The sequence below is a fragment of the Taeniopygia guttata genome, chromosome 18 (genome assembly GCF_048771995.1).
Source record: "Taeniopygia guttata chromosome 18, bTaeGut7.mat, whole genome shotgun sequence".
NCBI lineage: Eukaryota > Metazoa > Chordata > Aves > Passeriformes > Estrildidae > Taeniopygia > Taeniopygia guttata.
Window position 1 is genome coordinate 1912045 of NC_133043.1, and position 22999 is coordinate 1935043.

The 22999-nt window shown below is 52.9% G+C and overlaps 1 protein-coding gene across 3 annotated transcripts in view; it reads left to right on the forward strand.

Annotated features, from left to right (window-relative positions):
* TBC1D16 (TBC1 domain family member 16) overlaps window positions 1-20894 on the forward strand; it is a 32575-nt gene extending 11681 nt beyond the window's left edge. For 2 of the 3 annotated variants that reach the window (XM_030287368.4, XM_030287370.4), the window contains 9 exons: window positions 11937-12134; window positions 12972-13119; window positions 14149-14316; window positions 15096-15244; window positions 15986-16120; window positions 16745-16931; window positions 17310-17489; window positions 17988-18134; window positions 18624-20894. In XM_030287368.4, the coding sequence (XP_030143228.4) occupies window positions 11937-12134; window positions 12972-13119; window positions 14149-14316; window positions 15096-15244; window positions 15986-16120; window positions 16745-16931; window positions 17310-17489; window positions 17988-18134; window positions 18624-18869 (1558 nt within the window). In that variant the 3' untranslated portion in view covers window positions 18870-20894. The remainder of the gene's footprint in view (window positions 1-11936; window positions 12135-12971; window positions 13120-14148; window positions 14317-15095; window positions 15245-15985; window positions 16121-16744; window positions 16932-17309; window positions 17490-17987; window positions 18135-18623) is intronic. The other variant, XM_030287369.4, reaches the window with a different exon arrangement.
* Window positions 20895-22999: the final 2105 nt, after the last annotated feature.

Sequence of the window (22999 nt, forward strand, 5' to 3'; positions counted from 1 at the left end):
TTACACAATTCCTTGGGCTGGGAGCAATGGGAGTGTCCCAGCACCAGCATGCACACTCCTGCTTCTCTCTTTAGATCAGCCTGGCACACTGCTGCAGGGTGAGCTCATCCTTCAAGGAAAGGTGCCCTTTCTCTCCTGGGGTCTGTGTCCTTCTTAACTTTGGGGACCCCTTAGTGCTTCCAGCATGTGGTTCCTGCAGGAGGCAGCTGGTGTGGGGAATGCCTGCACTGATGGCAGCTTTTTCAGGGTCTGTATTTCTGTGGAAAAGGAGGGATTCTGGAAATAAAATCATTCCATTCTGTCCCTTCCCTCCCCTGTCCCCGTTGTTTGTTGGCTGTCAGGAAACGTTTGCCTTGTGGCCTGAAGGACACGAGTTCAGGGCAGCTGCTCTCTGTGCCCAGCTCTGGCTTGCTGCTGTCTTGGAAAATTCCTCTGCTTTCATTTTCCCCAGCAGTAAATTGAAACTAAAAGGCTTTTGTTACATCCAGACAACCAAACAACATCTGACACTTCTGTAATGTCCATCCTCTGATGCTGCTGGAGTTATTGAACTGACCATGACATCAGATCTATACAGTTGGTTGTGGAAGCACTTAGTGCTCTGTGAGTGGGGTTTGGTTAGGGGTGGGGTTTGTGCTGTGCCAGAGTGATCCCTGGATAACAGGAGCTTTCATGGGTGCTCAGGAGGCTTTGCACTTCTCAGCTGGGATTGCTGATACCTGACAAGCACCACAGCAATGCCGAAGAAGAGATACAAACACTGGCATTGGTTCCTTCACTCACTTCACCTTGGGATGTTGGCCAATACAGTCAAAATTTAGACTGAGGAGCCTCAGTGTTGGAATTGTATGAGTGGAGCTTGGGGCAACATCTGGCCAGAGGCTGGAGCTCCATGAGCAGCCCCACAGTGCTGGGACCGAGGCCAGCAGTGCTCCCACAGCTCAGGCTGGAAAGGACGAGCAGAAGCGACGTGGTCAAGGTGGAATCAATGCAGGAAGGAAACATCCTTCATGAGGCATCGATCATTTTAGCAGGCAGTAATAAAAACAACAAAACTGTCATCATGGAGCTGGATGATGGTGAGTTCTCATGTTCTTCAGCAGACGTGAATTCATATGGCAGATCGATCACAGACAGCCCAGGCAAAGCTCACAGCACAGGGGAAAACTCCTTTGGCGTCGCAGCTGATGCAATTTTTACGGATGTGTTGCACATCCTGTTGTTAAGCCGCTTCCCAGGAGCTCATCAGTAAATGAGCTGCTCCAGGAGCCGGTGGGAGCAGCGCAGGCATTGCATCATCTTGTTTTGGCAGCTCACCTGAAGACCTGAGAGCCGTTCCGACCTCTGCAGCAAAAACAGGAGACAAAATTATAAGGGAAATGAGCTGAAATTAGAGCAAACTGGCAGGAGCTCTGGAGTCATCAAGAGATTGGGAATTCATTGCTGTTGTAACAGAAGTGATTATATTGGAACCAGGGGAATTGGTCACAGACTTTAAAATCTCTTGTAACTTCTTACAGCATCTCAGTTTTGAATTATTTCAGCCCTGGGGAGGAGCGGGGTGGGTACCTGGTCCAGGCTTCAGTTCCCCAGGACTTGCCTGAACTGGTGCCACTTATGATGTAAGACAGCAAACTCCTAATTCCATTTGTACCCAAACCCCTGTCCAGGAAAAAACATCCACAAATCCTTATTCCATCAAAAGAATGGTGCTCTATCTCTTCTGTTTGTGTTGTGGGGTCAGTGTAAGCTTCCCTAAGGCAGGGTGGTCTGTGTGGAGCCAGGCACTGGGAAGGGGAGCTGGCCTGAGCCATCAGCAGCACTTTGTAATCAATTAAAGTTGTTCCCGGCTGCAAAGCTGAGAAGGTTGGACAGATCCAAGAGATTGCAGAGGCATACGGCTCTATCTTGCTTTATATAAATATTTGAACAGCAAGAACATTAATTATAGCAGGTTTGTTTCTTCCCTCTGTTGGGTTGCTGCCAGATTTCGTTGGAAGAAAATAGTGACAGCTAACTTGGGATTGGGAATTGTGGCTGAGGGGTCCGTGAAGCTCTTTATTAGGGATGTTGGGGAGCGAGCGAGGGCGGGTGGTCCCCCGGAGGGAGATCCCAGGGCTGGCAGCGGGAACGAGGAGGGGACACGGAGGGTCCCCTCTGTCCCCAGGCCTCTGGGGCAGCGGGCATTGTTCAGGTCTGCTCAGGACACTGGGGAAGGCCTGAAGCCCTGCTTCAGACACAGCTCCGTGGGCAGGGCCGTGGTGGCTTTCTGTGGAGCCGTGGATTGTGGCTGCCGTGGCTTTTTTGCGGCCTGTGACTGTGGCTGTGGTCAGTGCCCATGACCATTGTCCGTGACTGTGCCCATGGCCGTGCCCGTTGTCTGTGACCGTGCCCATGGCCTGTGACTGTGTCCTGTGCCCATGGCCTGTGACTGTGCCCATGGCTCATGCCCATGATCGTGCCCATTGTCTGTGCCTGTGCCCATGCCCATGCCTGTGGTCTGTGCCTGTTGTCTATGACTGTGCCCATGGTCCATGCCCATGCCCATTGTCCATGACCATGCCTGTGGCCCGTGACCGTGGCTGTGCCCGTGGTCCGTGTCCGTACCCGTGTCCATACCCGTGCCCATGTCCGTGCCCATGTGAATACCCGTGTCCATATCCATGCCCGTGTCCATACCCATGTCCACGCCCGTGTCTGTACTTGTGTCCGTGTCCGTACCCGTGTCCGTGCCCATGCCCGTGTCCTTGCCCGTGTCTGTGTCCATACCCATGTCCATGTCTGTGCCCGTGTCCGTGCCCGTGTCTGTGCCCCTGTCTGTGCCCGTGTCCGTATCCATACCCATGTCCGTGTCCATACCCGTGCCCATGTCTATATCCATGTCCGTGTCCCTGTCCATACCCGTGTCCTGATCCCGTGCCCATGTCCGTACCCGTGTCCGTGTCCATACCCGTGTCCCTGTCCATGCCCGTGTCTGTGCCCGTGTCCCTATCTGTGCCCGTGTCCGTGTCCCTGTCCATGTCTGTGCCCGTGTCTGTTTCCGTGTCCATGCCCGTACCCATGTCCCTGTTCGTGTCCATGCCCGTGTCCCTGTCCATGTTGGTGCCCATGCCCATGTCCGTACTCGTTCCCGTGTCCATACCCGTGTCCCTGTCCATGTCTGTGCCCATGTCTGTGCCCGTGTCCCTGCCCGTGTCCGTGCCCCTGTCCGTACCTGTGCCCGTGTCCGTGCCCGTACCCGTGTCCCTGTCCGTGTCCGTTCCCATGTCGTGTCCATACCCGTGCCCGTGTCCATGTCCGTGTCCGTACCGTGCTCGTGTCCGTGTCTGTGTCCATACCCGTGTCCGTTCCCATGCCCATGCCCGTGTCCATACCCGTGTCCATACCCGTGCCCGTGTCCATACCCGTGTCCATACCCGTGTCCGTGCCCATGTCCATACCCGTGTCCATACCCGTGCCCGTGTCCGTGTCCCGTGTCCCGTGTCCGTGTCCCGTGTCCGTGTCTGTGTCCATGCCCGTGTCCATACCCGTTCCCGTGTCCCTGTCCCGTATCCCTGTCCCGTGTCCGTGTCCCGTGTCCGTGTCCGTGTCCATACCCGTGCCCGTGTCCCTGTCCCGTATCCCTGTCCCGTGTCCGTGTCCGTGTCCATACCCGTGTCCGTGCCCGTGTCCCTGTCCCGTGTCCGTGTCCGTGTCCCGTGTCCGTGCCCGTGTCCCTGTCCCGCCCCGGGGCCAGCCCTGCCGGTGGCGCGGCGGTGCCGCCAGGGGGCGCGCTGTGCCCAGCGGTTCCCCCCGGTTCCCCGGTCCTGCGCCCCCCCCCCCCCCCCCCCTCAGGCGGGGGTCCCGGAGCCGAGCGGGTTTGGGAGCAAAGGGACCTTAAACCCCGTCCAGTGCCACCCCTGCCGCGGCAGGGACACTTTCCCCTGTCCCAGGCGGCTCCGAGCCCCGTCCAGCCTGGCCTTGGGCACTGCCAGCGATCCAGGGGCAGCCACAGCTGCTCTGGGCACCCTGTGCCAGGGCCTCACACCCTCACAGGGAAGGATTTCTTCTTAATATCTGATCTAAATCTTCCATCAGTTTGCAACCAATCCCCTCTGTCCAGGCACTGCAGCCCTTGGAAATTGTCTCTCTCCACGTTTTTTGTCAGCTCCTTCAGGCCCTGCAAGGCCACCCCGAGCTCACCCCAAAGCTTCTCCTGCCCAGGTGAGCGATGCCAGCTGTGCCAGCCTTTCCTCCCAGCAGAGCTGCTCCATCCTCTGCTCATCCTGGAGCCTCTCTGGGCTCCTCCAGCAGCTCCAGCTCCTGCCTGAGCTGGGGCAGCTCTGCAGGTGGGGTCTCACCTGAGGGGCAGAGGGGACAATCCCTGTCCCTGCTGCCCACGCTGGGGCTCAGCCCAGGCTCAGGGGGGTTCTGGTTCCAGCACACACAGCCGGGGCATGACCAGCTCTCGCCCAGCAGCACCCCCGGTTCTTCTCCCCAGGGCTGCTTTCACCTTTTCCCTGGATATTCTTGCATTTCTTCTGTTATTTATTTATACAATCGCAACGCCCAGAATTCTGAATGGAGAGCAGAGATAAATGGCACTGGCAGGTATCCACAGCTTTGTGAGGGAAGAATTGCGTTAAGTGAATCAAAATAAAGAGCATGTCCCCTCCAAAGCACCACAGTATATGCAAATAAATCTGCATGGCCTCTGTCTCCTTGGCTCGGGCCTCGCAATTATCCCAGCATTAGGCATTTACAATAACTCTGGAACATGCTTTTAGGCAGCGCTCCTCTTTCCTCTCCCTTTTCTGCTACTTGAAGCAAGCTCTTCCCTTGGGAAATCTGTATTGTCTTGTGGAAACAGTGAAATCCTCCCTGGGTGGTGCTGGCTCAGCTCAGGCTGGGGCAGCAGCAGAGTCCGGGGAGTTGGTTAACTTTGCCACTAAAATGTCCCCCTGAAACTCCCAGTTCACTGCTCAGAGCCAGGAATATAAGAACAAAGGTAATCGGCAGGTCTTTCAAGGGAGCAGTGGTTTGAAGGCTTGATTATAATTAGCATAATTAGGGGAGAATTTTATTTTTGCATGGATTGAACTGAAAGGAAAAAAAGTAAAATAATCCATTGATTTTAAAAATAAAATAAACATGAGGAAGAAAGGTCTCCTTCTGCAGAGTGGAATGGGCTGAAAAGCAAACATTCTTTTTCGGGCTTTGCTGAGAAATCACTTTTTCCATCTAAGGAATTTTTTTTTTTTTAAGTGTTGCATTTCGATTGATTTATTAATGAGTGTAAGCCCAGGCATGAGGTGCCCCTTCTCTGTACAGACTGTAAAACTCCAACATTGAGCTTCTGGAACATTTTCCTTCCTTAAAGTGAAGGTAACATTTGCATCCTTGAGCAGTATCTGCTCTGCTCTAAGTGATTTCTTATGTTTGGCTGCTTGGAGCTGTGTGTATTTTATTCCTAAGCATCAAACCTCTCATTCTGCCCCCTCTCTCTCCCTGCAACAAAAAGTCACAAAAGAAAAGAGAAAAACCTCCCTGGGTTTACCTGAGCAGCTACACCTGTGTGGAAGTGTCCGGTAGATGTGTATGACATTCCAGACGTTGGGGAAAAGAGATTAAAACACCCATTACTTCACTATAAACTTCTGCTTTTTTTTTTTCCCTTTTCCATTTACATTCAAAATAATTAACTCAAGAACTCTGGGTTTGTTTTGTTTTCCTTTTGCTTTAACTCCAGCGCTGGGGGGACCCTTTGGAGGCCACGGGGCTGTTTTCCTGATGCCCCCTTGCTGGCTGGAATCGCTCAGCTTCCTCTCCGGCCTCGAGGGCTTGGAGGGATGAATGAGGAGCAGCAAAGCCCCCGGTGTGGTGAGGCTTTCACCCCTCTGGGGCACGGGGCAGGACGGTGGGCATGATCTGCTGGGATGGAGATCCGCGCTGCGCCTGTGCCCGGTGGCTGGGAGCTCTGGGAGGGCGGGCAGGGTGCTGGGAGCACGGATTGCAATAGCCCCATAAAGCAGAACAAATCGGTTTGATCTTTATTTCTCAAGGACAAACCAATTACACCCGTCAGAAGGCAAAGCTGCATAATCGGGTTTCCACAAGTCCCTCGCCGTGCTACAGCGGTTTATTTGTCAGGCTGGCGTTGGCAGAGCTGTTGTTAATTCCCAGCCCCGTCCCTGACGGTGAACTTGCTGTTTCAGCCCAAGGTCAGAGGGTGCTGAGGAGTGCCTGGACAAGGCTCTGGCCACGGACCCTCTGCTCGCTGCGAGGGCAGGAGGGACTCCAGCACTTTGGAGATGTAAACAGCTTGTTCTTTGGGTGTTGTTAATAACAGCAATGCGAGGAGTGACTACCAGCAATGCGCTGACTTGGCCTGGCGCTTGGATCTGCTTTCCCGTGCCCTGCTTGAAAGGATACAATTATTTTTCGTAACTGTTTATTTCTCTCTACACCAAGCTAAGTGAAGCAAGTTTGTCAGAGGCAGAGTGCTCCTAATTTGGTCTCCAGTGACCTCTGCCGCCGTGATTGGCAGCCCGGTGTCAGGGAGGAACTTGTGCCTGGGAGATAGAAATGAGCAGAACAAATGCCGTAGGACAGCTTGGGTTCCCCGGGGGACACGGGCTCAAAAAGGTGAAAGAAGTGCAATTACAGGAGGTTTTCAGCACAGAAAGTTAATTAGCTACTAAATAGCATTTAGTGCAGTTCAACGTGGGGAAATTTATGTTTTGAAAGCAAACAGATCAATGGAAAGCTCTTGGAAAGTCCATGTTGACATCCGTGTACTTTGTACTGTAACAGCCTGAGTAGTTTTTCCCAGGTTTCCCCAACAAATAGGAGGAATTGTTAGAAAATGTTTGCAGATGTATAGAAATACTTCCACATGAGGATGCTTTGACATTTAATTTTAGAAATCCTAGCTAGGCTTTCTAAATCCAGGCTGTCTAACACCTGGTTCCCCTGGTCACCGTGGTCAGTAGAAATCCGTTCTGTTTGGGTTCTCTGAGGTGCAGAAACTTCAAGTCCCAAATGTTTTCAGCCAAAGGGTGGCTTTAACACAGTTCCTAACCTGGTTACTCATCTGTGCTGGTCAGATGTGACAGCAGAGTTTCCTGGTCTGGGGCTGGCTCTGTGTGGCCATGCTCTGTGGGAAGCTGGTGCTGTCCTGTGAGTGTCCTTCCAGCCCTGCTCTGCAGAGCGAGCAAAGACATTTTGACATCTTTTTTTTAATCCTAAATTACCAATCTGGTTTCCTTTGCATGTCTTTTGTGTCACTGAATTCAGCACATTTCAGTCTATAATATATGTATATTGTCAAGGACACTTTTTTTATCAGAACAATGGATTTGAGTTCCAGTTACTCAGTATTACCTTACACTGTACAGCCACTGCACTAAATTTTTAGGCATTCAGGATAGCTTTGAACTTTTATTGGCAGATTATTTGTTTGAAGCTGTCTTAGCAGCTGATGCTGCCAGGAGCTGTTTCACCTTGCTGGGAAGAAGAGGAACCCAGAAGGTCAGTGCCTGTGGGGAATAGTGGAGAAACAGAGAAATGCTAACCCCTGGGGAGGAAAAGGGGCATGTAATTCCCATTACATGGATGCTCATACATTATGATGATACTCATTGTCTGTAAATGATGGTCCCAAGCCAGCCTGCAGGAATGCTGGGGCTGTGGGAGCTGTTATTAGTGACAGCGTGCGTTAGCGCCGGGGTGATGGAGAGCCAGCTCCAGCAGCAGGGCTTGGCTCTGGCAGGAGGCTCGCTGGGAATCAGGTGCTGCACGCTGACAGCTTGGGTAACTGCCACATCATGGCTGCAGCCTTCAGCCCCTTTCTCTCCCGTAATTATATTTGTCACATCACATCGTAAAATGAGTTATTAAGCCTTTGTTGCTGAAATTGGCTTCCCAGGTAATCAGGGCAGGTCTCTGGAACAGAAATAATAATTGGGTTTAGCTCTCCCTGTGCCGTAGGTGTGTTCCAGGGCTTTGGAACAGTGAGTTGGGTCCCATTGCTGCAGGTTGAGTCTCACCTGCAGTGTCTGAGCTCCTCAGCAGGGCGTGAGAGAGGTCCTGTGGGGTGGGAGGGGGATGGTGGCTCCTTGGGGCTACAAAGGCTCCAGGAATGTGGATATGGTTGGCTGCTGTAGTTGATTGTTGAGTGGAGAAAATACATCAGCCCCTGTTCTTGCTCCCCAGCAGGAACAGGATGTGCTTTGAATGGTGGGACTTGGCTGAGGGCAAAAGGCTGAAGTGGAATCACAGAATCACAGAATCATTTGGGTTGGAAAAGCCCTCAGAGGTCATCAAGTCAAATCATTCCCCCAGCACTGCCAGGGCCACCACTGACCCGTGTCCCCAAGTGCCACATCACATGGCTGTTAAATCCCTCCAGGGCTGGGGACTCCACCACTGCCCTGGGTAGCCTGTACCGATGTCTGCAGCCCTTTCCATGAAGAATTTCTCCCCAGTATCCAACCTGACCCTCCCCTGGCACAACTTCAGGCTGTTTCCTTCTGTCCTGTCTCTTCTTCCCTGGGAGCAGAGCCCAATCCCTGGCTGGCTCCACTCTTCTGTCAGGGAGTGAGAAGGTCCCCCCGAGCCTCCTTTGCTCCGGGCTGAGCCCCTTTCCAGCTCCCTCAGCTGCTCCTGGTGCTCCAGCCCCTTCCCAGCTCCCTTCCCTGCACACGCTCCAGCCCCTCCATGACCTTCTTGAGCTGAACACATGAACGTGGCCCAGAGTTTCCTGACCCAGGCTTTCTAATCCTCCTTGATTTTTTCCTCTGTCCCTTTTATTCCTGCAGCCCACTGCACTTGTTCTTTTGCTGACCAGTGCTGTGTATTAGCTGGTGCTCTGTTTTTCCTAGATCCCATAACCCAAAGTCTCTCTGGAATGTTCCTCCAGCTATTTGCATTGCAGTGCTTCAGCTCCTGCTTTTATAGGGTCCTCTGGGATAAATTCCTCATTTAACAGATAGAATAGTCTGACAAACAATAAACTCTTCCCCTGCATTTGTCCATCTTCAGTGCCTGGTTAGAGGACTCCCCAAACCCCACAAAATTAGCTGAGATCATACTGCTTGTTTTCACTGACCTACAGAATGATCTCAATATTAACATTTTATTTAAAAGTAATCCAGATATTAGAATATTTTCAAATTTTTTTCAATCAATATGTACAGGAAAAACAATTTTAGACACAGTGTGGTTTTTTCCGAATTTCCCCGGTGACTCAGTGAGCACCAACATGAGGTGGCTCAGTCTCTGCTCTGTGCTGAGTGTGAATGTTTGTGTCCATTGTGAAGGGCAGGGAGGGCACAGGTGTCTCTTTCAGATTTCACCCTCTGCATCAATGAGAATATAGGAATTTCCCAGGGCTGCACAGCCTCAGGCACTCTGCTTACCCCTGGTGCTTCTTGCTGTCTGCAAGGGCTGAACTCAGTCACACAAGAGGTTTCTGTGCCTGTGGGATGCGTGTGCGAGCTTGTCCCCGGTGGGGATGGGAACTGCAAACATTTGTCTTGGAGAAGCATTTCTGGAGGTTCCCCCAGTGCCAGGACTGTGCCTGGGCTCTCCTGCCCGCAGGTCTCAGCTGGCTGCTGCTGCATCTGGGGCAGATTTGGCTTTTGGAGCACAGGGAACTGCAGCTGGAAATGCTGTGCTGCGCTGAGGAGCGATGGAATGCCCAGCATCAAAGCCAACTCTACTGGTAACTCGTTCCTTGGCAGTTCTCTGGGCATTTCCGCTGCTCATTTCAGATGATGTTCTTGAAGAAGTGGCATGAGGACCTCTGTGAGCAGGACCTGCATGACCCCACACCAACCCATCCTCCAGCCCTTTGCCATACTGACCAGCTCCTCTTTGCAAGAGTTTTAGAAAAGGGTTTTCCTCTGCTAAATCTTTGAGTTAGTTTGAGTCATCTCCTCCAGGAAAATCCTGTGTAACCAGCTGTGGCTGTTATGAAGTGTTGCTCCATAAATACCAGCTGCTCCTAGCAGGCAGTCCAGCCCAAGTGTCTTGTACCAGGACTCTTGTTACATCTGTGTTAATGTTAGATACTCGATGTTTTAGAAAGTGTTACATTTTGCCATCTTACCAGGAAGTACTGCTTGATTTTTCATTAAGGCCAGTACAATCTTCATGGAAAAATTCCCAAGGCAGGGGATGGTGTACAGGTGTGCCTGTGGTCAAAGGTATCCTGGTGTCCCGCCTGGAGTGAGTTTGGATCTGTGGTGTGGATCACTGAGTCCTCATCCTCCAAATGGCCTGAATGTGAGTTCTGCTTTGCAACTTTCTTTCCAAAAACTGGAGCAGCAGAACTTCCCAGAGAGCCACGAAGCTGCTCCTTTAGCTGGAGTCAACCAGCCTTGGTCTCCAGACAGTGCCACAGGAGCAGGAGGGGGCTTGGGGATCCGAGTCACTCATTGGAGCAGGGCTGGGATGGAAATGCACACTGGGCTGGCCAGAGCCCTGTCCCCCAAAGCCCTGTCCTCCTGTCCCCCTGTCCCCCTGTCCTCCTGTTCCCTGGAGCCCTGTCCCCCTGTCCCCTGGAGCCCTGTCACTCTGTCCCCAGAGCCCTGTCCCCCTGTCCCCCTGTCCCCCTGTCCCTGTCCCCCTGTCCCCGTCCCCCTGTCCCCCTGTCCCCCTATCCCCAGAGCCCTGTCCCGCTGTCCCCCTGTCCCCAGAGCCCTGTCCCGCTGTCCCCCTGTCCCCCTGTCCCCCTGTCCCTGTTCCCCTGTTCCCCTATCCCCGGAGCCCTGTCCCCCTGTCCCCCTGTCCCCCTGTCCCCTGTCCCCCTGTCCCCCTGTCCCCCTGTCCCTGTCCCCTGTCCCCCTGTCCCCGGAGCCCTGTCCCTGTCCCCTGTCCCCTGTCCCCCTGTCCCTGTCCCGCTGTCCCTGTCCCTGTCCCCCTGTCCCTGTCCCCTGTCCCTGTCCCTGTCCCCGGGCCCTGGCCGGCGGGGCGGTGCTGCTGCTCCCGGTGGAAGAGGCCCCGAGGCGGGCGCGGGAGGCACAGGGATGTGAAGTGCATGCTGAGTGTGTGATTTCCAGCCTTCAGTGCCCACATTGTTGGATAAGAGGATTAGAAAACACCACATAAAGTGGCCTTGCAGGGGGCTGCTTTGTACCTGCTCTGGGCCTTGTCTGGCAAACCCCAATTTCACAGCAGAGCCCATTCAGAGCCTGCGCCGAGATTGTTCACGTGCATTGGCCTTTTTACGAGCCAAGGGGTCACAGTTTCACATTCACCTAATTCCCAGAGCACTGATATTTTTCATTTGGGATGGTGGGGATATGGGGGCTTTTTGAGTCTGAACTCAGTTTGCATTTAAAACTGGAGATCTGGGGTGGATTGGGAAAGGATTGGGTTCACTTTCTCTACTTTATGGTGGATTGAAGAGCTCAGGTGTGACTTCCCAATCCTAACTCTCCCAATGTTCAAGATTGCAGGTGGAAACCATTTGTCTGGAGTTTATAGACATGAATACAGGCCTGGCAGGTCTTGTTGCAGAAGTGTAATGAGAAACTCAAGATCTTTGGATCTTGCTGGTCAAAGAGGGAATTTCCCAGATGAAATTCCAGGTCCATGCTGCTGTTGGAATGTGGTCATTCGTCCTGTCCCCGTCCTGGTATGGAGTGGCTGAGCTGGACACTGAGGGCATTGCTTGAGCTTCTTCATTTTACCTTCTCAAAAGTTGATGTTTTGAGGAATGGGTTTGGCTCTCCCCAGTTCTGCATGCAAGAACTTTAAGAAAAGGCCAAAACCAGGATGCTTTTTTGGGATGGTAGGGATTAATTTAAAAACAAATAATTTAGTTGGTGAACGAATGCCAGTTTCAGAACTCTTGACTAAAGGTTTTTAACATGGAGTATCTGTGATTGGTGCACATACCCACACAGCCTCCCATGGCTGATGGGGTTTTTGTCCCCACACTCTGTCCACAGGGACACGTGTGACAATCGCATGACCTGCTCCACCAGCTCTGCCTCCAGCCTGGACACCAGTGCCCAGTTCCAGGAGAGCAATGGGCAAACGCAGAGCACCAGATGGGATGAACAGCAGAAGGTATTTGCCCTCGAGCAGGTGTGTGGTGTCTTCAGAGTAGACCTGGGACAAATGAGATCCCTTCGCCTTTTCTTCAGGTACTGGATCCTCGTGTGTGGGCTGTGTGTGAGTTACATGAATTGTGGGAGCTGTGCGTGCTCCATGTTGGGGCTCTGGGAGGAGGTGATTTCTGCAATTCTACCTGGAAGCCTTTCCAGAACAATTGTCTACAGGAAAGTGAGTGTCAGCCTTCCCAAGGAGAGCCTCTGAATTACAGAGTCGAAAGGATTTTATTTTTAGTAAAGCAAAGGTTGCTCTTAGCTGTCATACCATAAATGCTTCAAATAACCTGGGGATATGAAAAACATCTTTATCTATGGTACCTTTTCTTTTGCCTGCCCCTCAGCAGGCTCCTCTGGAGCCTTGCTGCTCTCAGTCTCTTCAGTTATCTTTCAAATTATTACAAAATTTATTTCAAATTATTGCAAAAACATTTTTACTCCCTCTTTTTGCTCTCACTCCCTGTTTCTTTGGACAGAGCTGTGTGTGAGCAAGTCTGCGCATCGCTGGGAGCTGACTTTGTGTACTGCCTAAATGTTTCTGGGGCAGACTTCCTGTGGTTTTTTTCTCCAGGGAAGACAAATTTTAAATCCTTCATGTGAAGGAAAGGTAAAAATAGTGCTGTTACCAGGCACAAGTGGAGAAAATTGTCACTATGACCATGTCATGCAATCATAAAATGTCTCAATTGAAGTGACCTGCAAGGATCAGTAGTCCCAGAGATGTAAAGCTGCCTTTGTGCCCTGTTTTAAGGGGCAGCCTGGTGTTGCACTTTGTGACTTGCTTTGCACTGTCTCTCCCCGAGGCTCCATGTCCCTGCTGGTCCCTCGTTGTGCTGGGTGGCCCCTGCAGGTTGCTCTCCATTGTTCCCACAGTGATGAGGCGTGTACCTGTGGGCAGCTGGTGGTGGCGAGCAGGGAGAGCCAGTACAAGATCTTCCATTTTCACCACGGTGGCCTGGATAAACTGTCTGAGGTGTTTCAGCAATGGAAGTACTGCACAGAGACCCATCTCAAGGACCAGGTACCTGAGCCAGGCTCTTGGGGCCAGGTGTTTCACATGTGGGTTGGTGTGTTGGAGAAATGAGGCTTTGAGTTCATGTCACCAGGTCAGGCAGGAAGCTGCCAGATGCTGGGTCTTTAGGATGGAAATGCATGCCAAACTCAAGGTGTCTCTTGGACTTGTCTGTCCCCATCCATTCCTGCTCTACCTGTGGAACATGGGGGAAGATCATCCAGAAGATTTACTTAGTGATTTCAATGGACCTGACAGGTCAGCACTGTCCTTTAGGCACAGAAGGTGTCTGGAAATCTGCAGAGATGGGTTGGAAATTGTGTCAGAGCCTTCATCCATCTTGTGACGCATAACATTCCGTTTGGAGGATGTTTTGACAAGGCATCTTGCCATATTTTGTTCAATCTACATACAAATGTGATAAGAGCTCTTTAATTATCTGTTTAAGATATTGTATGTGCTTATTAGAAACAGTGATTTTTAAATTTCCATCCTTCCCACAGAGCCCCCCGCTGCTTTTCTTATTACGGTCACATGGGCTCACTTTTTGCATTGAGCAACCTTTGATTTTTAAATTAAATGTCAGCTGCAGCCTTGCACTGGGATCCTGAGTGCCCTCAGAGAGCCTGGCAGTGCAGTTCCCCGCTCTCCTAACAGCAATCCCTTTGTATATGGCCAATCATATGTAATTTATTGCAGGCATTCCTGGCAGGGGCAAGTTTTGCTGTAAGCAGCATTAATTCAGTTTCAGGTCAGGGATAAGATTGGAAGAGGAATGGAAACTATTTTTTTTTTAAGATTAAGCCGTTTCACAGTGGATTTTAATTATTCTAATCACTCTTGTTATTGTAATGGTTGGGTTAAAAAAAAAAAAAAAAAAAACAAAAGAAAAAAACACCCAAACCAGCAAAACCTCCCCAAGTGCAGCTCCTCAGTGCTTAATCCTACATGAACCATGCAGAGGTTTCCCTGCTCTGGGTTTCACACTGCTGCTCTCCCTGGCTCCTGCTGCAGCTGTGGTTTGTTCTGCCCCCTCAGCAGCTTGCAGATGAGAAAACCTGCATGCAGTTCTCCATCCGCCGCCCCAAGCTGCCCTCCTCGGAGACCCACCCCGAGGAGAACTCCCACCGGCGCCTGGACGTGTCAGCCTGGCTGCAGCACCTCAACGAGGCCGGCCAGGTGGAGGAGGAGTACAGGCTGAGGAAGGTGAGGGCTCTCCTGGGTTCTGTCCTGTGCACAGTGCCAGTCCCCAGGGGAGCTGCAGGAGTTGGTGTTCCTGGGCTTTTGGGAGGATGGAGACCGGAATGAAGCCTTGGCTGGAGATCTTGCTGTGGGACTGCATTCCCACCTGGACATGTTCCTGTGTCACCTGCTCTAGGTGACCCTGCCCTGGAGAGGGGAGTTGGACTGGATAGCTCCAGAGTCACTTCCAACCCTAACAATTCTATGACCCTGTGGTGGGGGAGCATTTCTCTGACCGAGTCGCTGTCCCGCTTCTGCTGCCCTTTGGAATCAATAAAGCAAAGTGCCCAGTGCCTGCTGTGTTTTACAGAATGTGTGACCAAGTCACAGAGAGCACTGGAGATTGCTGGAAGAGCTGAGATGGTTGAAATAGCTGAGATTGTATGAACCGAGATTGCTGTATGAAGTAGCAGGGCTGAGGGGAGCACTGGGCCCGGGCCCTGAGAGAGAAGTTTGCACTGCAGTGCAGTCTCCAGGATTTGGGATTAAGCCGTGACGTGAGAACGACACGTTAATCATAGAGCCTCACCGAGGGTGGTTATTGACATTGAAATGAGCCTGATTTGTGTCTGGTCTGGGAATAGAGGGCCCGCACTTTCCCTCTAAACATGTGCAAATTGCAGGAGCTTGAATCAAGGCGTCACTTGTCAGGAAAGAAGTGCAGAGGCACCAAGGCAGTTGCCTGTTGCTGTTTTTGGGAATGCTAAAACTGTACCAGCCATAACTTTTGCTCCTTCTTCCAGGCCATTTTCTTTGGTGGGATTGATATTTCCATCCGTGGGGAGGTCTGGCCCTTTTTGCTCCGCTACTACAGCTACGAGTCCACCTCTGAAGAGAGAGAGGCACTGAGGCTGCAGAAGAGGAAAGAATACTTTGAGATCCAGGAAAAAAGGTAACAGACCATCATCATCCTCCCCTGCTCATCTTCTTTGGGGCAGAAGTCACAGTGACAACTCAGTCTCTGCATCTTTGCATGAGGAGAGGCTGGAGTGGGAGGGATGATGAAGGAGGTGTTGGGCAGTGCTGAGGCTCTGGAGCCAGTGCCACAGAGCCCAGACATTTATTTACCTGAGCTCCTGGAACAGCCTCGTCACAACCATGCAGTACTCTAACCTCACAGGCAAGGCTTGGGTTAGAGTACTGAAGATGAAATTGGGATCTTATATTTCTTTGTTAATAAAATGTACATAAAAATAAGGGATGAGAAGGGTTATGTAATTCCAGAAGGATGTTAATGCAAGAATTGTGTGTTGTTAAATGGAGGTGGGTACACTGAAACTGGAGGGGCACAGTACTGTTAATAATCAGGGGACCATCAAACCACAGTGGTGAGTTCTGGTGTGCTGAGTTCCAAGGGGCACTGGAGAACAGAATTTGATGCTTCTGAAGTGTTTATTGCAGCAAACACATCGTGTCATCCTGTTTATAACCCAGGAGGCTCCTTCCAGTAATCCCTTGGGACAGACAATCCACTGTTCTGGACAGACCTGCTGGTCTATTTTTCAGGTGCTGAGGAAACTCGGTACAGGAGTAGTTTTTCTCTGCAAACTAAGACTGAAATAAGGCTTTTTGTTCATTGTGACAATCACATTCCTCTCTTGGCAACCCTGTGCTGTTGCTGCGTGGTTTCCAGGCTGTCCATGACTCCAGATGAGCAGAAGGATTTCTGGCGCCAGGTGCAGTTCACGGTGGACAAGGATGTCGTGAGGACCGACCGCAGCAACCAGTTCTTCCGAGGGGAGGACAACCCAAACGTGGAGACCATGAGGTGAAGCATCCTAAAAACCATGTCCTGCTCAATATTGGTCAGCCCCCAGCCCAGGCTGCCTGGGAATGCTGCACAGCACCCACCTCTACAACCACGGGATGCAGCAACAAGGCCTTCCCCAGTGCTCCCACTGCTGCTGTAGTTCCCTTCTCGGCCCTATAACCCTTCTCCCATCCCTGAGCTTCCCTGCACACACAGCAGAGGTGCTGTGGTAGGGCACTGGGCAGGTGCTTGGGTCTGTGGTTCTCCTGATAGCTTAGAGGACAAGGACACCAGAGTCTGCTCCATGAGAGTGTGACTTGGAAAGGTGTGACCTCAAAAGAGCTGGGTTTCATCCAACAGCATGGCTTGGAGTTTTATGGATGTGTTGGGCATCATCTCTCCTTTCCCATGGACCCTTCCTTTCTGTCCTCTTAATCTTTTTAAATTCTCATTTTCTGTTTATATTTTGCTGTCTGTGAATGCCAAAACTTTTCCTGAAGTCTGTGCCACAGAACTGGGGTTTGCAGCAGGGTTTCCCCGTCTGTGTTACAGCAGCTCACATGAGGCCCTGTGTCTTTGTCCCTGAGACGATGCTGTCACCTGCCCTCACCTGTCCCCTCTGCATTTTTGTCTCTGCTCCAGGAGGATCTTGCTGAACTATGCAGTGTTTAACCCAGCCATTGGATACTCCCAGGGCATGTCTGACCTGGTTGCCCCACTCCTGGCAGAGGTCCTGGATGAGTCGGATACTTTCTGGTGCTTTGTTGGGTTGATGCAGAACACAATCTTCATCAGCTCGCCCCGGGATGAAGACATGGAGAAGCAGCTGGTGAGGCTGAGTGCTGGGCTCCCTTCAGCCCTTTCATGGCTTCTCCTCTCTCTAGTTCCTGGGCTGGGAGGGGTCCAGCATGCCAAATCACACTCCAAAGCCACTACATCCTTGGGGTGATCCTTGGGGTTGCCATGTGCAGGGCCAGGAGCTGGAGTGTGATGATCCTTGCGGATCAATTCCAATTCAGGATATTCTATGATTCTATGGAAATGCCTGCTGGGTAGAATTGATCCTGGCCAACTGAGGCACTCCAGAGGCAGTTATATCCATCCTTCTTGTGAAATGGCAGCTGAGAGAGAAGAGCTCTGCAGCTCTGGCTCCCCGGGGCGCTGGGGGTGCCCGAGGCAGGGCCTCAGGCCAGGGCGTCTCTTGCAGCTGTACCTGCGGGAGCTGCTGCGGCTGATGCACCCCCGCTTCCACCAGCACCTGTGTGCCCTGGGAGAGGACGGGCTGCAGATGCTCTTCTGCCACCGCTGGATCCTGCTCTGCTTCAAGCGCGAGTTCCCCGAGGCCGAGGCGCTGCGCATGTGGGAAGCGTGCTGGGCTCACTACCAGGTGAGGCAGCTGCCAGGGCACGGCACAGCCTGGCTGAGTCCTCACCCTCAGCACTGAGGGTTTCCAGAAGGGCTCTTCACAGCAAAGTAGCCAAAATAAGTTGGATCTGTGACAATGGAAGAGTTTATCTACCTAGCAGGAGGTTGGAGCCCTGCTTGCCTCTCCTCCTTGGGGATGTCTGGCTTCACAAGGAGGTGTTTCAGGAAATGCTGAACACCCACTTCTGAAGTTCAGGCTTCTCTTACGCAGCCAGGAAATGTCTTCCCAAAAATCTGCTCTATGGTGCAAACACTGGTGCAGACCTTGCTGCTGGGCTGTGAAGGAAAGAGGCTTTGGCTCAGCTGTTGTCCAGAAGTCACCAATAACTCCCATTCTGATCACTGAGCAGAACTGAACAGAGCAAAATCTCTCACCAAGGACCCGCTTGTAGAGGGTGGGAGGTGAAGCCAGAGCTCTGCCTCCACCTGCTGTACAGCAGCTCCTGTGTTCCCATTGCAGACAGACTATTTCCACCTCTTCATCTGCGTGGCCATCGTGGTGATTTATGGGGACGACGTCATCGAGCAGCAGCTGGCCACTGACCAGATGCTGCTGCATTTCGGCAACCTGGCCATGCACATGAACGGGGAGCTCGTACTCAGGAAGGTAAATGCCCAGGTGCCCATGTGGGACAAGGTCCAGAGATGAGTCAGAGTATTCAAAAAAATGAATGGGGACTGCTGCTTCAGCTTTGCATCTCCTGTATCCCCGTGGCCGCTGGGTGGGATGCTGTGTTTGCCTGGAAACAAGATTTGCAGCAGGAGGAGGTAGTTGTTGAGTGCCTGGGAGGCGGCAGTGTGGTTGGGATAACCCTCCTTTGGATAACCTGCTCAGGGAAATGGAGACAGAGCTGCTGGTGCCATGGTGCCCGTTCCCTTTCAGCTGGCAGTGACTGGGCCCACGGCATGAGCTGTGGTGAGTGGCAGTCCCTGTGACCTGCCACTGTCCCCAGTGCCTCAGTAACCCTCAGGTGTCGGGCAGGACACACGTTTGCTGAAGCCCAGGCAGCCAAACAGGAGGATTGTGTGGGAGGCCACCTCAGCCCTCCGTGCTGGTCCCTGGCAAGGGGTGACTGTTTTCCCTCTCTCCCTCCAGGCCAGGAGTCTGCTCTATCAGTTCCACCTGCTGCCCCGCATCCCCTGCAGCCTGCACGACCTCTGCAAGCTGTGTGGGACAGGCATGTGGGACAGCGGCTTCATCCCCGCCGTGGAGTGCTCTGGCCACCACCCCGAGTCCGAGAGCTGCCCGTACGGGGGCCTGGTGGAAGTGTCTTCTCCTAAACCAGGAAGTGAAGGCAAGAAAGGCCTGAAAACACGGGATGTCTTTGCCTTCCGAAAATAGCTGAGAGGAACAGGGTGCGACGGCGGAAGGGAAGGGCAGGAAGGATGTGCAGAGGAAAAAATGTTAAAGAAATGGAGGAATAGCTTGTCAAGACTCCTGAGAAGACTGGAAGGTGTGGAATGGAAGAGGAATTAAACTGCTCTGTAGGGGAAGTTCCGTTGCATGGGTGATGGAACCTGAGAGAAAGGCGTTGACCCAGGAACTCTGGTTGGATTTGATTTTGTTAGAAACAAGCTTTTCTAGGTTTTAACAGGGACTTTTTATTCTGCCTCTGGGACTGGACTGGTTAGCAACCAGAACTTTCTTAGTTGCTGGTGAGAAACAAGAACACTCCAGGGAGCCAAGGCTGCCCAGAAGTGTTGGTGGGCAGGTGGCAGGAGCAGGGCTAAGGCCACTGTCCCCTCACCCAGAGCACACCTCTCTGCTTCAACCAAAACGTGCAGCTTTGTGGCTTCTTTTTAAAGCCATAAAAGCCATTTTAATTATAATCTGCCAAAAATAAAACTGCAGACAGTTGGGATTGCAGGGCAGGTATCTGCTTTGTCAGCAAGGAAGGACCGGTCACCTCGAAGTCTTTCTCTGGCTTTTTCTGGTTTTATAGGATACACTGGCTGGCATGATTTTTTCCCATTTTTATAGAAAATGGACTGCCCCAGGTCTCAGAGCACAGCTGCTCTCAGTCAGGGTATTTCACAGACATTGCCCAAAGTTTCCTTCTTCATGAGATACTGGGGAGGAATTCTTCCCTGTGAGAGTGGTGAGGCCCTGGCACAGGTGCCCAGAGGAGCTGTGGCTGCCCCTGGATGCCTGGAAATGTCCAAGGCCAGGTTGGACAGGGCTTGGAGCAACCTGGGACAGTGGAAGGTGTCCCTGCCATGGCAGGGGGTGGAATGGAATGAGCTTTAAGGTCCCTTCCAACCCAAACCATTCTGTGATTCTCTGACATTACAGCAAAGCTGTTTCTTTATGCTGACAGCTGCAGACTTTAGTACTTTAGTCTGTTGTTTCCAGTATGTTTCCCATTGTGTTTCCTTTGGCTCTCCTCAATTACTGAATATTTACTGTCCTTGCCTGTCACTGCCACAGCCTGTGGCACATACATTCTGTGTGGGTTTTAGGCTCTTCAGTCAGTGCCAGGAGTGCTCCCTGTTCCACATCCCAAAGTGAAAATGAAACCTGCTTTCTTGCAGTCATTTTTGCTGAGCTATGTCTGATAAAGGTTTCCCTTGGGTTGTTTTTGAAAGGACAGTGTTTCTCCCCATGTCTGCTATAAATTTTGCCAGCCAGAAGCGGAGCTGGGGCCTTGAGCCCTGTTGCCAAAGGTTCTTACCAAATTCCGTGGCCTCCAAAGGCATGTCCTGAGCCAGTGTGTGTGCCAAACAGAGCCAGGGGAGCAGTTTCCTTGGGGGGGTGGAAAAGGAGATGAGGTGGCAGCGGGCTGTGCCTCCCTGCATCCCTCTGCAGCCCTCCCTGGCTGCCCTGCTCCCTCTCACTCCCTCCACGCTGCTGACTCCCAGCCCTGCCTCAGGAGTGTCCGTGCCCTCAGCAGCACGTGTGGAACCACCGTGTCCTCGGGCAGAGCTGGGCGGGTTCCTGCACTTGAGAAGCACATTTCTCTCCAAATCCTTCTGCAAAGCCTTACCCACAGCCTGTCCTGGAGCCCCGTTCCTGCTGGGAAGTGAACCAGCGCCAGCCAAAAGCACGCGGCGTTCCTGCATGGAAGGAGCCTTGACCCACTGAAGGCAGCATGCCAAGGCCTGGCTGTTGGGTGGCAGAAGGACAGTTCAGCTCCCAGCTTGTGTGCCTTCAAGGCAGAGGATGAAAACCTTCCCCTGGATGGGAGCAGTGGGGAAACCCGCTGGGAATGGCACAGCTCTGAACCGGCCTGGCTGCGGGGCACCGAGGCTGCAGGGGCGAGCTGGGCTGTGGCAAGGGACACCTCGTGCAAGGGCTGGAGCTGCTCTTCTCTGGGCAGGGAGTTTGTGGAAATTTATGTTTCAGTGATAATAAAAGTTGGTGTGAGGCTTTTGTGTGTTCATTGCTGTGCAGGCTGGGGACAGCAGACACCTTCCCCCAGCTTTAGCTGCCCCTTTTGCAGCCACTCAGAGACGTGCTGGGTGCCAGGGCTGCATTGCTGTCCCCAGGCTCTGCTCCTGGGCACCTGTGGCAGCACTCGGTGGCTCCATCCACGTGGAGGCTCCAAGTGGCAGCGGCTGAATTCAGGTGAGAGAAAGCACACAGCAGAAAATGCCAGAAGCATCTTCCTGCAGCTCGACTTGGTGGCACAGGGGCAGGTGCCAGCTCCCCAGGGGGACAGCAGGAGGCAGACGCTGCCTTCTGCCACCTGCCAGCCCCGTGTGGCACAGGCATGGCCATGAGTCCTTGGCAGCACCGTGGCTGCTCCTGGTGCCAGGGCAGCCAGAGCCCCCCAGGAGCAGTACGAGGTGTGGGCAGCCCTGCCAGGCCTGGAGGAGTGGGCACAGGAGAACATCCCCTCCTTGCTTCCCCACTGCCTGCCGTGGACTGGGAGGCACCAGCAAACCCCTCCCAGAAGGGCCAGAGCTGGTTTTGCTGCAGCACTCGTTCCCAGCCAGTAAAAGACAATAGGAAGAGATGAAGTAGATAATTTGGAGCGTTATTTTTCCACTATTAAAATGTCATTCAGCAATGTGGAAATCGCTCAGGATCTGTTTCGTTGAAGACTCTGCACTGCAGCTTTCCAGCATGTGGAATAAGCTGGGTTCTGTTCAAAGCAGGGCTCAGCTCTGGGTGTGCATCCTTGAGACCATTTGCCACCCTTGGCTGCTCTGCCATGCCTGGTGTCCCCTAAGTGTCCCTCTGCCAGCAGGAGACTTCAGGTGTCTGTCCCTGTGCTCCCCATTGGAGCTCCCCATGCCCCTGGCACACACTGACCCCACTTTGCCCTAGTTAGGGACACAAAGGGATGGAGTTGGTCCCCAAGGACCAGCAGCGCTCATATCCCAGTGATCCAGTTCCAGTCTCAGCCTGTCACTGACTTGTGCTGCCGTTATTTAACTCAGACTGCAGAGCCACAACCATCTGAGCTTCTCTGTGGGGACACGGGGTCACTGGAGCCAACCTGGAGGCCTCTGGCAGTGTCCAGGATAGCACTGGAAGCAACCTTGGGCATTTCAAAGGTCCTTCTAACCCATCCCTAAAATTCTCCTTTGTGACATTCTTTGCCATGTGAAAAAAAAAAAACCCAAAGGAATAAAGAAAGCAGCCAAGCTTCGGTCCCTGCAGAGGAGGAACGTGGGTCCCAGGAGCAGGGACCCTCATGTGGCGTCTCCTCAGTGCTGCCCCGAGCATTGCGTTAGCAGCAGCTGAGAGCTGAAACTAGCCCCTCGCGAAGGTAAATAGTCCCTGTAAGCCTCTTTAGCCTCAGCCTTGAGCTGACACATCCTGCTGCCGGGGGGAAGGGGAGCAGGGAGGAACGAAAGCCGAGTCCCCTGTCCCGCGGTGAGAACGCTGTGCTCCAGCATCCCGGAGGGAACCGCTCCTGGAGCCTGCGGAGACGGGAACAGAGCACGGAGAAGGGGACAGAGCACGCCTGACCTCGGGATGGGCCCAGGACACCGGGCACAGGGCACAGCGGAGAGGGACACACGGGCTGGGAAGGGCCTGGAGCTGTCCCACGGGAGGGGACAGCATCGTTTGTCCTTGGCACTGAGTGCTGACCACACAGCTCTGGCCAAACTGCCCCTGGATGTGGCTGCGCTGGGGAAATTGTCACCCGGGAGTGTGGCAGCGGCAGGTGCCACATCCCAGGGCTGGGTGTGTTTGGATGTGGCTGTTTGGCTCTTTTGTCACAGGACGCTGCCCGTCAAATGAAAACTTACAGCTCGCAAGAACAAAGAGACTCACCGGAGTTATTACAAGCACTAAAGAATTTCAACCCCAACGCAGCCTGTCCTCCCAGGCTGGCTGATTAATCCCGGGTCGCTGTGCTTGGGCCATAAAAACAGACCGGGCCGGCCCTGGAGCTCACGGGCACCTTCTGCCCCGGGCACCGGCCGGCCCTGCCCGAGCGCCGCTCCGGGCTCTGCCCGCCCTTGCTGCGGCTCCTTTAAACACAACCACAGCTCGCGATGAGGGTTCAGGGCTCCTGG